Raw genomic sequence first — 12,624 nt, forward strand, 5'->3', positions numbered from 1 at the left:
GACTTTGTATTTTGAAGCCTCAGTTTTGTGGAGCCAGAAGTGACGGAATTTAGATGACAGGGTGGCGGCTGATATCAGCTACTGCTTTTTTGTTTGTTTAGTTGCAACTAGTTGTAACTAATAAGTGTCTCGCCATGTGACACTAGTTACAAGTAAACTATATCATTCAAAACACTTATGCCATTTAGTTCATTTTCAGCAAAACTAGACCAACCTGAGTTTCAACAAAGACATAAATAAAGAGTCACACATCAACACTCATGAAGAGTCGTGTGATGAAGAGTCCTTCATCACACAAAGTGGTAAAAACATCAACTTGCTTACGTATTTTTACTGCACGTGTGATGCTGTAGTGTGGCCATAGCATCTGTAAAGAAAGTGCATGGGGTAAAGTGTAGGAAATGCCCGCCTCTGGGACGTCAATCAATCCCAAACCTCGGATTAATTTTTTCTGAACGTCTTGAATAAATGCTATCGAAAGAGGTGATCCATCCATCAGAGTCATAATAGGTCAAGAAACTTCCATCCATCCATCCATCCTCATCCGCTTTATCCGAAGTCGGGTCGCGGGGGCAGCAGCCTAAGCAGAGAAGCCCAGACCTCCCTCTCCCCAGCCACCTCCTCCAGCTCATCCGGGGAACACCAAAGGCGTTCCCAGGCCAGCCGAGAGATATAATCTCTCCAGCGCGTCCTGGGTCTGCCCTGGGCCTCCTCCCGGTGGGACATGCCCGAACACCTCACCCAGGAGGCACCCAGGGGCATCCTTGTCAGATGCCCGAACCACCTCAACTGGCTCCTTTCGATGTGGAGGAGCAGCGGCTCTACTCTGAGCCCCTCCCGGATGGCCGAACTTCTCACCCTATCTCTAAGGGAGAGGCCAGCCACCCTTCGGAGGAAGCTCATTTCTGCCGCTTGTATCCGCGATCTCGTTCTTTCGGTCACTACCCACAGCTCGTGGCCATAGGTGAGGGTCGGGACGTAGATCGACCGGTAAATTGAGAGCTTCGCTTTTACACTCAGCTCCCTCTTCACCACGACGGGCGGTGCAGCGTCCGCATCACTGCAGCCGCAGCACCAATCCGCCTGTCGATCTCCGGCTCCCTTCTCCCATCACTCGCGAACAAGACCCCGAGATACTTAAACTCCTCCACTTGGGGCAGGAACTCATCCCGACCCGGAGTGGGCATTCCACCCTTTTCCGGCTGAGAACCATGGCCTCAGATTTGGAGGTGCTGATCCTCATTCCCGCTGCTTCACACTCGGCTGCGAACCGTTCCAGTGCGAGCTGGAGGCCCCCACCGATGAAGCCATCAGAACCACATCATCCGCAAAAAGCAGAGATGAGATTCTGAGGCCACCGAAGTGAAAGCCCTCCGCCACTTGGCTGTGCCTAGAAATCCTGTCCATAAAATTATGAACAGAATCGGTGATAAAGGGCAGCCCTGGCGGAGCCCATCACCCACCGGAAACGAGTCCGACTTATTGCCGGCAATGCGAACCAAACTCTTACAACGGTTGTATAGGGATCGAATGGCCCGTAGCAGTGGGCCAGACACCCCATACTCCCGCAACACCTCCCACAGGACACCCGAGGGACACGGTCGAATGCCTTCTCCAAGTCCACAAAAGACATGTAGACTGGTTGGGCAAACTCCCATGCACCCTCAAGTATCCTCGAGAGGATAAAGAGCTGGTCCAGTGTTCCGCGACCAGGACGAAAAACCGCATTGTTCCTCCTGTATCCGAGGTTCGACTAACGGACGAACTCTCCTTTCCAGCACCCTGGCATAGACTTTCCCAGGGAGGCTGAGGAGTGTGATCCCCTGTAGTTGGAACACACCCTCCGGTCTCCCTTCTTAAAGATGGGGACCACCACCCCGGTCTGCCAGTCCAGGGTACTGCCCTGATCTCCACGCAACATTGTAGAGGCGTGTCAACCAGGACAGCCCTACAACGTCCAGAGCCTTCAGGAACTTGGGGCGGACCTCATCAACACCAAGGGCTCTGCCACCGAGGAGTTGTTTAACTGCCTCAGTGACCTCGACCCCAGAAATTGGCGGGTCATTCCCTCATCCCCAGACTCTGCTTCCTCCTCGGAAGACGTGTCAGTGGGATTAAGGAGGTCCTCAGTATTCCTTCCACCGTCTGACAATTTTCTCAGTCGACGTCAGCAGCGCACCACCAGCACTATACACAGTGCAGGTAGAGCACCGCTTTCCCCTCCTGAGACGCCTGACGGTTTGCCAGAATCTCTTCGAGGCAGTCCGAAAGTCTTTTTCCATGGTCTCTCCGAACTCCTCCCACACCCGAGTTTTTGCTTCAGCCACTGCCCGAGCCGCATTCCGCTTGGCCTGTCAATACCTGTCAGCTGCCTCTGGAGTCCCACAGGCTAACCAAGCCCGATAGGACTCCTTCTTCAGCCTGGTGGCTCCCTTCACCTCTGGTGAACACCAGAGGTCAAGAAACTTTATTTGCTAAATGCCAAATGCTAATTGTTAAACTACGTTACATTTACTCTAACAGATAAAAATACTTGGAGTTTGTTTTTCATACTGTTGCTTATAAAGCTTAAAACGATCCTCTGAATTTTCATTTAGATCCGTGAAGGTTCAAGATTTCCATTTTGGTTCATTGACTTTAATGCAAACCATTACACTCGTTTCCAGGTTTATATCTTTTAAAAGAAAGAAAACAGAAAAAAACACCCCCCAAAAATCTTTTACTGGGTTTTAGTGCAGACTTTAGTTCATCCCCTGTTTGGAACAAGCTATTTTAGCATCTCCTTTCAGTCAGTTTTCTTTTTGTATACCTGTGTTCACACCCAGACCTGTGTGTTTGTGGTGACTGTATTAGGGATATCTGTTCTTAGTGAAGTCACTGAATAGAAAAGATGTAGGGAACAGAGCTCTTAGAGCAGTATGAAGCATGAAACTTTGCTGCATGCACGCATATACACATACACACTCTGTGTGTGTGAGTGTGTGTGTTCATCTGGATCACCTTCCTTGTCTTTACCACACTTAGAAATAACATCCAGATGTCTTCACTGTAGATCTGGTGAGGTTTAGGTGAACTGAGGGAACAGAAAGGGAATACAGAAGGGAACTAACAAACCTAAAGTAAACTAAAACTAAACTAAAAACAAAAGGCACAAATAAAAGGACAAGAAGCAATAGAAATCATCTTAGGATAACTCATACACACAAGAAAATACGAATTAACACTGTTAACAGAAAACTGTAAATAATACACATAGTACACTGTGCAGTCAAGAAGCCCCACTTTCTGTTTCCACCCAGGGAGGGAAAAAAACGTATAAAAAATACCATCCTGCAGACAGCTGCTGGCATGTGTGGCTCAGTAGGCAGACAGTAGGTAAGTATTGCTTCTGAGGGTGTGTACATGTGTGTGTAAATAGGTCATTACAAAGACCTGCAGCTTTGATACTAAAAGAACGTGAACGAGACAGAGACAGTAAAAATGTAACATGTTTGCTATGCATTTTCAAGCAGAGAGCACAAAAGAGATATTTTTATAAAGACCTGGGTGAAAACATCTGTCTGAATAATAGACACAGACAAACACTGATGTGCAGAAAACCTGAAGAAACACGGAAGTATTTGTTCAGGAGGGTGGACGATCAGATCTGCAGAGCAAAAAACTAGAAGCTACTTGGAACAAGGACAGAGAACAAAGGTGAGCGGCAAATTATGCTAATGAATGATTATAACAGTGTTTTATGTTTTTACATGGATTCAGTTGAGTCTGTTCTTTTCACTGCGTGTCAGCTGTTGGGGTGCGTTTTGTTAAGCAGGAGTAGACAAGTTCTAAATGATGCCAAATACAGCTGCTGCCAAGAAATGTCGCTCAATAATGATTAAAAACTATAAACCAGTGTAAAAGTGACAATTCACTATAGATAATAAATACCTAAATATAATCCACTATTCCCAAATCACACATTACAAATACTTAGTGTTGGTTTGGGAATTTTTGTCGCTCCCTAAATTGGCGCGCAAATCATCAAAACTTTCCGAACGTGTTCTTTAGTCTAAAGTTACTGAAAACCATCAAGTTTTCACATTTCAGGCCACTTTGTGAAACTCTGTGGGAGAACAAGTTTATTTCCTTCTATCAAAATATTTATCAGGTAGCTTGAAAGTGATAAAACCTTTGTATTTTGATCCAAAGGGAATATTGCACACTTTTTTTTCACAATTCCAAAGACCAGTCTTATTATTAAGACCGGGGTTATTATTCTAATGGTCACTTAGCCTTTGGTAAGTGACCTAAATTGGCGCGCAAATCGTCATGGCCTTTGATTTGCGCGCCAAATCAAAGGCGCGCAAATTGGTAAGTGACCATGCCATAGGTAGTAGAAATAAAAGTAAAGAGGATGAATAAAATGTATGTGCTCCGAACTAGCGTGTGAGCAAATGAGGAAGTGTTCCAGTTGTTGGGAAGTTTTTCAGTTTAAAAAAAACTGAGACTTGTTCTGTTTTTTTTTTTTTTTTTTTTTTCTTGAGGTTGAATTTTACTGCAGGCATGTTCAGGCAGCTCCTCCACACACAAAGACAGGGAAGCACGAGAGGCAAATATGAGGTATAACTCAAAGCAAATGGATGTTTTACCTGCAGAGAGAGAAAATGGGTCCAAATGGATTTTGTTTTCAGTGCTTCACAGCTCTGCTGTCCACAGGTTGCTGACAGAACCAACTAAAGTTGGTATCACAGCTAACTGACAATTTAATTTTTGTTTAGCTTTCGAGTAAAATGCCTTTTTGGGCTCTGTTTTTATGAGGGTGAGGGTGTAGGTGGTTTTTTTTTTGGCTTGTTTACTTTGTTCTATTCATTCCTGACATAAGAATAAGCTCCAGAAGTTACAGTTTTTCTCGATTGCTTAAACACATTTCAAATAAAATGTATTATTATTATTATTATTATTTCTTGAAACTATGCCTTGTATTCTCAAAACAGTACACACAAATCCATAATGTCTCACCCAATTTCCCAAACATCGTATTTTCAGGTCAAATTGAAGCTCTACACTCAAAACCATTCACTCTTGCTGAAAAACCAAACTTTGGCCACAGACATCACACACAAGGCCTAAAAAACACACACACTACAACATAGTCTTACACATTAGTGCAATAAATTAAAAACAGTATTTCCAAAACTGGCAAGTTATGTTGCTTGTGCAAATGCGACCAAATTTTTCAATGGTGTGACCAAATGTTCGAGGAAAAATAAAGTCTCTGCAACTCTGAAAGTCTCTGTGTGGTCAACAGACACACATTATGCCCATTATCGTGGTCTAAACCAATCAGAGATAGTCAGGGGCGGGACCTGTCTGATTGGTCGTAGTCCAAATATTCCTGTAGTCCGTGTGTACGTTTAAAAGTTCAGGCGGATAGAGAGAGGTGAGTAGCTTGAATAAAGCGATTCATTAAATTCTGAATCGACTTTTAAATATAAATGTATTTTGCCAGAAATGCCAGAATCTCAGGTTAAAGCTCACAAAACTATTTCAACAACCGTTGAAAAAGCACAGTGTAGCCAGAAAACACACTATATGCAGCGATAAATGCACTGCCCAAGTGTCCCCTCTCCCCACTGCCTTTCAGCGGCAGGCAGCAGCAAACAGGTTGTTAGAGGAGGCCGAGATGATGATTAAGTTTAACATTGTCTACAGTATTGAGAAAGAGTGCCAAAGCACGTTAAGCACAAGCACAAGATTGTTAGTTAATCATTTACAAATCAATATTGTCTGTATGGACAGCAATTTGTGCACATGTAAAACTGTGGTTGAAAAATTTAGGTGCACCAGTGCAACCATGGCAAAAAGCCCTAATAAATATAGAAATTACACAAGAGGATTAGGGCCACTGGAAAAAAAAGTGGGCACATCTTTTGTTTCTTTTCCAGAATTCTGAGAAAAAAGTCAGAATTGTGACTTTAATCTTAGAATTCTGAGAAAAAAAATCAGTATTCTGGAAAACAAGAGGAAAAAAGAAAAAGAAGAAAAAAGAAGAAAAAAGTGGCCCTAAATGTCTGAAAAATAAAGCAGGCACTGAAATGCATTAAATCTGCTTGGCCAGCAGGGGGTGACTCCTCTGGCTGCAAGACCTTACAGTTGTATCGATGGCTCCATTCCTTAGCAAACGAGCTCAGCAAACACTTTGATGACAACTTTATGGGCTGTCAGTATCAGACAAAACAGTTTTTTATCTGTTACATGATTTTAATGTTTAGATTTGTTATTTTGTTCCACAAATTACTTCTAACATCTTCTTTCTTGTCTTTCATCATCAATCCACAGACCTGAAGACCCTTATCAGCTGATTGTGCACTTCCACATAAGACTTGCTGACAGTTAACAATGACTACTCAAGCACAAATTAAAAAACTGCTGAAAGATTACCTGGACGAGCTAAATGAAACCGAGCTAAGATCCTTTCAGTGGTACTTGCCCTTGAATGAGACAAAGGGATGCCGAATTATCAAGACATCTCATCTGGAGAATGCTACCAGAGAGAAAACTGTGGACAAGTTGGTCCAGGTTTATGGGGAAGATGATGCTGTAAAGGTTGCAATTGACAATTTCAGTAGCATTAAGCGCAACGACCTGGCAAAAGAGTTAACTGAAGGTAAAATTTCATGATATGGTGGTGTTGTCACATCATGCAAACATTTAAATCTCTGTTCATTTGTATCTTCCTGTCTTGTTAAAAGACATCATCAAAGATGGATGTAGCTTCTGGGGCAAAAAAATGAAGACAATGCTTAAGTGCCTTTAACCTGCATTATATGTAAAGGCCACTAGATGGCGACAAAAACCTCTCCAGATCTGTACAAGTCAAGGCTTTCTGACTTGACCTCTGTAAACCCTTTCCTCCTGAGTTCATGGTCTCTATCACTTATATTTGGTCATACTGAATAAAAATGGTCTGTTTTGCAAATTTGGGCTATAATATGTTATCAAAAACATATCCTACTATTGGTATTGTCTGCCCACTCATTGGCTAAGAACTCATAAATACTACATCCATCTTTTATTGTGTCTACAGCTTTAAATAGCAACGGGCTTAACTAGCAGTAACTGAGAGATGTCACATCCTTTACACTGGATTAAATAAACAATAACATTTGTATATATTTCATTTTAAGCAACTCTCAAAGAGGAAGAGCTGAGTGATGAAGAGGCAAGTGGTGAAGATTCGACTGATGAGGAATCACAACATGAAGAGGCAAGTGATGAAGAGTCAAGAGATGAAGAAGCAAGTGGTGAAGAGTCACGAGATGAAGAGTGGAGTGATGAAGAGTCAAGTGATGAAGAGTGGAGTGATGAAGAGCCAGTGGTCAAAAAGAGAAGAAGACTCCAGTACTGAAAACACAAGCGTCTGTATTTTCACTGAGACACTGATGCTTCAGCGTGGCCACAGCTTCTGTAAGGACTTTTTAGAAAAGTGCTGGAGGTGGAAAAAATCTAGGAAATGTCTATTAGCAAGTCATCTACAACCCTGAACCTCCACTTATTTTTGAAACTGTCTTTTCCTCTGGACCAACTGACCACTTGGAAAAACTGTTTTCTTATTTCTGTCTGTCTGTAATTTTTTGTAATTTGCAGATGTTACTTGGTTTGACATGCTTGAGTCACTTGTAAGAACTGCCACTGACACAATTGTAGGAAATTCAGATTTATTTGTTTTAAAATGTTATATGGTACAAAAAATTAAAAAGTGCTAAGTCTGCCAAAGAGTAATTTCCCTGTATAGAAAAAATAAAGTAAAATATGTTGTGGATGTTTCTGTTAAACTGACTTTTAACACACATAATGCTCACAGAAGTAGAGGACAAGAAATCCCTCTTCCTGTTTTCACACAGGAAGGATGGTGAGACCATTCTGCTTATGTACAAATGATCACAGTTTAGTAATCAAATACCATCAAGATCATGGCTGCAAATATTAGTGTTGTGAATAGTTTGTTTCACAGATTTTGACTTTTGTTTTTTAGCCTGTCTTGTTGCCACAACCACGCCTGCCACAAACACTTTTGTAGTCTATCTTCAGGACATTGTCGCATTGTTAAAGAGTCTAATTCAAGCGCAATTGGACACTCTGCACCGTGTGTCTCGTTTGTGAAGTCCTTCTTAATTGTTCTTCATACCTTTCCTTGACCTTGATGGAAAATGTGGAAAATATGGTCAAGGAAAGGTGGTTGAAAAAAGAAGACAGGAGTATGATCTTTTGGACAACTCAACTGCACCCTGGTGATATAGATATATTAAAAAAATTCCTCTCTCACCTCTGCGGGCAGGCTATCCTTCAAGCTCGGGTCCTCTACCAGAGGCCTGGGAGCTTGCGGGTCCTGCACAGCATCATTGCTGTTCCTAAGACTGTGCTGTTCTGGAAAGACATCTTGGATATTGTTCCTGGGATCTGCTGGAGCCACTTGCCTAGCTTGGGAGTCACTGCACATAGCATTCAGATTACCACTGGGACCACTGTTACTTTTGCCTCCACATCTTCTCCAGCTCTTCTCTGAGCCCTTAGTACCCTTAGGTAAAAAAACGATTATAACCCTGAAAACCATAAATTTCACACCCTCTCATGTCCCGGTACCAAACCATTCATGGATCAGTACTGGTCCGTGGCCCGGGGGTTGGGGACCACTGCTCTAAGGGTCCTGTTGATCTTGTATAACTCTAAGCATTCCAGGATCCAGCTGTGGGGCATCGAGTCATAGGCCTTCTTGTAATCAGTGCAGGCAGTATACAGGTCGGTCAGTCTGGTCTTGCAGTCTCGGGTTACTGCTCTGTCTCCCAGTAGCTGGTGTTTTGGTCCTCTGGTATTCCTTCCAATTCCTTTCTGTGCCCTGGTCATGTATTGAGCCATGTGCCTGTTCATCTTAGCCGCTATGATGCCTGACAGGAGCTTCCACGTGGTACTGAGGCAGCTTATTGGCGAGCAGTGTTGGGCAACTTACTTTGAAAAAGTAATCAGTTATAGTATTAGTTACTTTTTCAAAAAAGTAACTGAGTTAGTAACTGAGTTACAGTATTGTAAAAGTAACTAATTACTAGGAAAAGTAACTATTGTGTTACTTTAAAAAAATGTTTAACCCTCTGGGGTCCAGGGTTTAATTGGCCGTTTTTGACTACTTTTGATTTTACCTTTTTATTTCACCTTTTTTTTTTACCTAACCATCTCAAACTATTTACAGAACAATAAGGTGTTCTGTATCAAATAATATGCCACACAAATGATTTAAGTCAGTCCAAAAAATAATTTCCTTCCACTATAAGACAAAGGAGAACATCACAAATCTGATACCTGCAGGCCTGACAGCAGGAGGTTTGTCACTCCTCCTGTTTTCCACCTGGAGACAATGTCTACACTGCAGTCTGCCTTTGTTGGCTTTTTGGCAGCAACTGTGACATTCACTAGTATAACTGACGCACAAAACAAAACTATTGACTACACTACACACCAACTATATACTATAAACACGCTAAATGTCACAAATCTCTCACAACTCAAACCTCGCTCTCTCTTTTTTCTTTTTGTCTTCAGCCTTGGCGGCGCTGTTCTCATATTGTTCCCTTGCCACTGAGAGCACTCCTTGGCTGCTTCTGTGGAGAACAGCTGGTTTGTTCTTCTGCCTTCAATCTTTCTGGTGTACCTTTTCAAACAGCTGGCCAAGGCTGTGAGTCTTACTTGGCAGTTTCCAAGGCCTCAGGTATGGACAGCTTACTATACTTCTTAGACGCCTTTCTGCAGCTCCGATGGCAACGTGAATAAAAATTATGACGTGACATGTAACCTTTAAATTTGCAGTTTATCAAATGCCTCTGCTTTGTTGAAGGGAGTTTACTGTTGATTATTTTAGCTATTATATTAATATACAAGATATCAATTATTAGAAATGTGAGTAAGACGCTCAGGTCAATAAAGGACCACTTTCTGTCTGCACCTTATACCTACAAAAATAGCCAACTTCCAGTGAATGAAGAGAATAGTTTCTGCTTATATAGTAACTGGTGTGTCTAGTTTACTGGAACGTACCGGCCTTAGTTGGTGTTGACAGATGTTCAACAGGCAGAATTTGCATACAAAGCCATGACATCAAGGTCTAACTCATTTACATAAATTCTTCAAATTTAAAAGAAAACAATCTAAAAGGACTGAAATGTTGTAAACCACAGTTATTCATGTTTCCTTTATGATTTTAAGGGAATATCTAAGTTAGTAAATTTTAGTAGCAACTATCACACCTTGTGCTACCTGATGCAAATGTAGCACATTTAATGGCCATCTCATGGTTAGAATAACCGTTTTTCCAATTACAGTGACACAGAATAACATTTCTGATTATTCAAGATGCGACACATTATCTGGATCATTAGCCTCTCTGGGTTCTCTGGGTTCCAAATACTCTTGAAAGTCCTCTAATATTAATCAGAATTCTTTCTCCTCAAAAACGAACTAAAGTCACAGGAGGTTGCAGACAAGAAGAAATAAACAGCATCAGTGTCTGAAGATACCCTCATGATTTGTCTCAGCTCACGCTGGTCATATTAACGTCAGTTCAATATTTTTTTCCACAGACTGTCCTCATCTGTTTCCCTGTCCTGTGTGTGGGGGATGTGTTTCCTGAGAATCACCAACAGTGATGTTCTAGATAAGAAGCAGCAAGACCAGAAATGAAGCAAAACGAGCCTCTTTTTGTTTTAACTGTGCAGGCATGAGAGGAGCGTGTTTGCACAGATCTGTTTACTGTTTATGGAAAGAGTCCGTTTCTGGCAGAAGTCCCATTCAGGAGAAATTGCACCACAGTGGAACACTTCTGCCCCCCCTTGCTAACTTAAGGAACAAGGAAACATTTATTTGAGAGCGCAGCAGAACAGCTCCACACAAGAAAAGAGGAAAATTATGTTAATAAGCAATTGTAAATTTTTAAGATGTATTTTAAGTGAAATTTACATTTTGTTCTTGTGTTTGCTTTGAATTCTGGTCACTTTATGTGTTTTCACCCCATTCAATTTTTTTAGTCAAGTAAAAGTGAAAAAGTAGAGGCTCTGAAAAGTACTAATTTGTACTACCGATTTTTAAGCTATCTGAACCTAGCTATATTAATTTAATAATAAAATAATTATTGTTAGTGGGGTTAGGTTAATTGGGGATTCTTAATGCCCATACGTGTGAACGTGAGCATGAATGGTTGTGTGTCTCTATGTTTAGCCCTGTGACAGGGTGCACCCTGCCTCTCGCCCTATGACAGCTGGAATAAGCTCCAGCCCCCTTTCCCCCAACCCTGATAAGGATAAGTGGAAGAGAATGGATGGATGGATAAAATATTATCAGTAGATGGAAACACAAACTTTATTTTGGTCTAAATTTTAATTCTAATTAATTAATATGGTCAGATAATTAATCAGGTAAGTAGAAGATGAGCAGAGAAAAAGAAAGAATATAAAAATAGCTCTTTTTTCTGTTGCCTCATTGTAGTGGGTGACTTTGTGTTTAAACAGGAAAATGTATACAGTCAGGGGTTCAAGTGGGTTTCAGCAGGTGGGGGAACCCTAAAATTGACTGTAAAGCTCAGCGTGAGGAAAAGAATCACAACTCACAAAAATTTCTATCGAGAGCTCCAGTAGATTTTCTTAATGTACAGGCTGTGATCAGCTGATCTAAATCCATCACAGTACAGCAAACTAACCGGTTTAGCCTGCACTAACCTGCAGAATATTTGCATGTAGCAGTTCTTCTCTGAGGAATTTGAGAAGGATAGTCTGCCTGGGCTGGTGATGGCACCAGAAAGTACAAAACTTTAAGGCTGACTCTGCAAGAGAAAAAATCAGGGCCATAAATTCTGGTGTTAGGGAATGCTCTCTTTCCCCCTTCTCTCTCTCTCTCTCTGCAAGCCGGACACCAACCTAGGATGGTTGCCGTGGTGATGTGAGAAGCAACATCTCCCTACAGGGAGATGTCCGAAAGGTCCAGAAGATAAAACGTGAGCAGACATGGGGTCTAAAGGCTTTCCTCCAACTTTGACCAATCATGTTTTTACCAAGTATTTACTGCCTGGGGATGGCAGCCTTTGTCTCTTGGAGTGGTGCGGAGAGACGGAGGTTCATGGCACCATGTAAAACTAATTTGAAATTCTAACCATTCGATAACAAATTTTGAAAACTTATAACTGACCATGTTTGCCTTTGTCACACCTGTAGCACCTGTGATACTGTTTAGGCTCAATCTGGATTAAAGGCCCACAGTGACGTGAAATAATAACTCGCCTGAAATGAGTCAAACCAGAACTAACGAGCCTGTTTTGAAAATGTAAGGAGTAGAAAGTTCAGGTAATTGTTTAAAAATGAAGGGAGTAAAAGTAAAAAGCTGTCAGAAAAATGCATACTCAAGTAAAGCACAGAAGTACAACAGCAAAGATTTGTACTTTGTTACTTCCCACCCTATTTAAGTTGTATTACACTTCATTACTGTTTAAAGGATTTTTATGTTAGAGGTTTAGTTGTGGATTCTTATTAGTTATCATATTAATACAAAAATGTCCCATGATTAGAACTGTCAGTGAGAAGCTTATGTCAGTCCGCACTTCATACA

At 41.6% G+C, this 12,624-nt stretch overlaps 1 protein-coding gene across 1 annotated transcript; it reads left to right on the top strand.

Annotated features, from left to right (window-relative positions):
• The first annotated feature begins 3,389 nt into the window (after positions 1-3,389).
• Positions 3,390-7,869, top strand: LOC116322710 (caspase b-like). Its single transcript, XM_031742859.2, has 3 exons — positions 3,390-3,696; positions 6,322-6,649; positions 7,170-7,869. Exons 2-3 carry the CDS (start codon positions 6,382-6,384, stop codon positions 7,388-7,390), a joined length of 489 nt encoding a protein of 162 aa, XP_031598719.1. The 5' UTR covers positions 3,390-3,696; positions 6,322-6,381; the 3' UTR covers positions 7,391-7,869.
• The last annotated feature ends 4,755 nt before the right edge of the window (positions 7,870-12,624 follow it).

Source organism: Oreochromis aureus, linkage group 8, assembly GCF_013358895.1.
Source record: "Oreochromis aureus strain Israel breed Guangdong linkage group 8, ZZ_aureus, whole genome shotgun sequence".
Taxonomy (NCBI): domain Eukaryota; kingdom Metazoa; phylum Chordata; class Actinopteri; order Cichliformes; family Cichlidae; genus Oreochromis; species Oreochromis aureus.

Coding starts and splice junctions, on each gene's coding strand:
- LOC116322710 (XM_031742859.2), top strand. CDS start 6,382: ATGACTACTCAAGCACAAATTAAAAAACTGCTGAAAGATTACCTGGAC. Junction 6,650..7,169: donor GGCAAAAGAGTTAACTGAAG/GTAAAATTTCAT, acceptor TTTCATTTTAAG/CAACTCTCAAAGAGGAAGAG.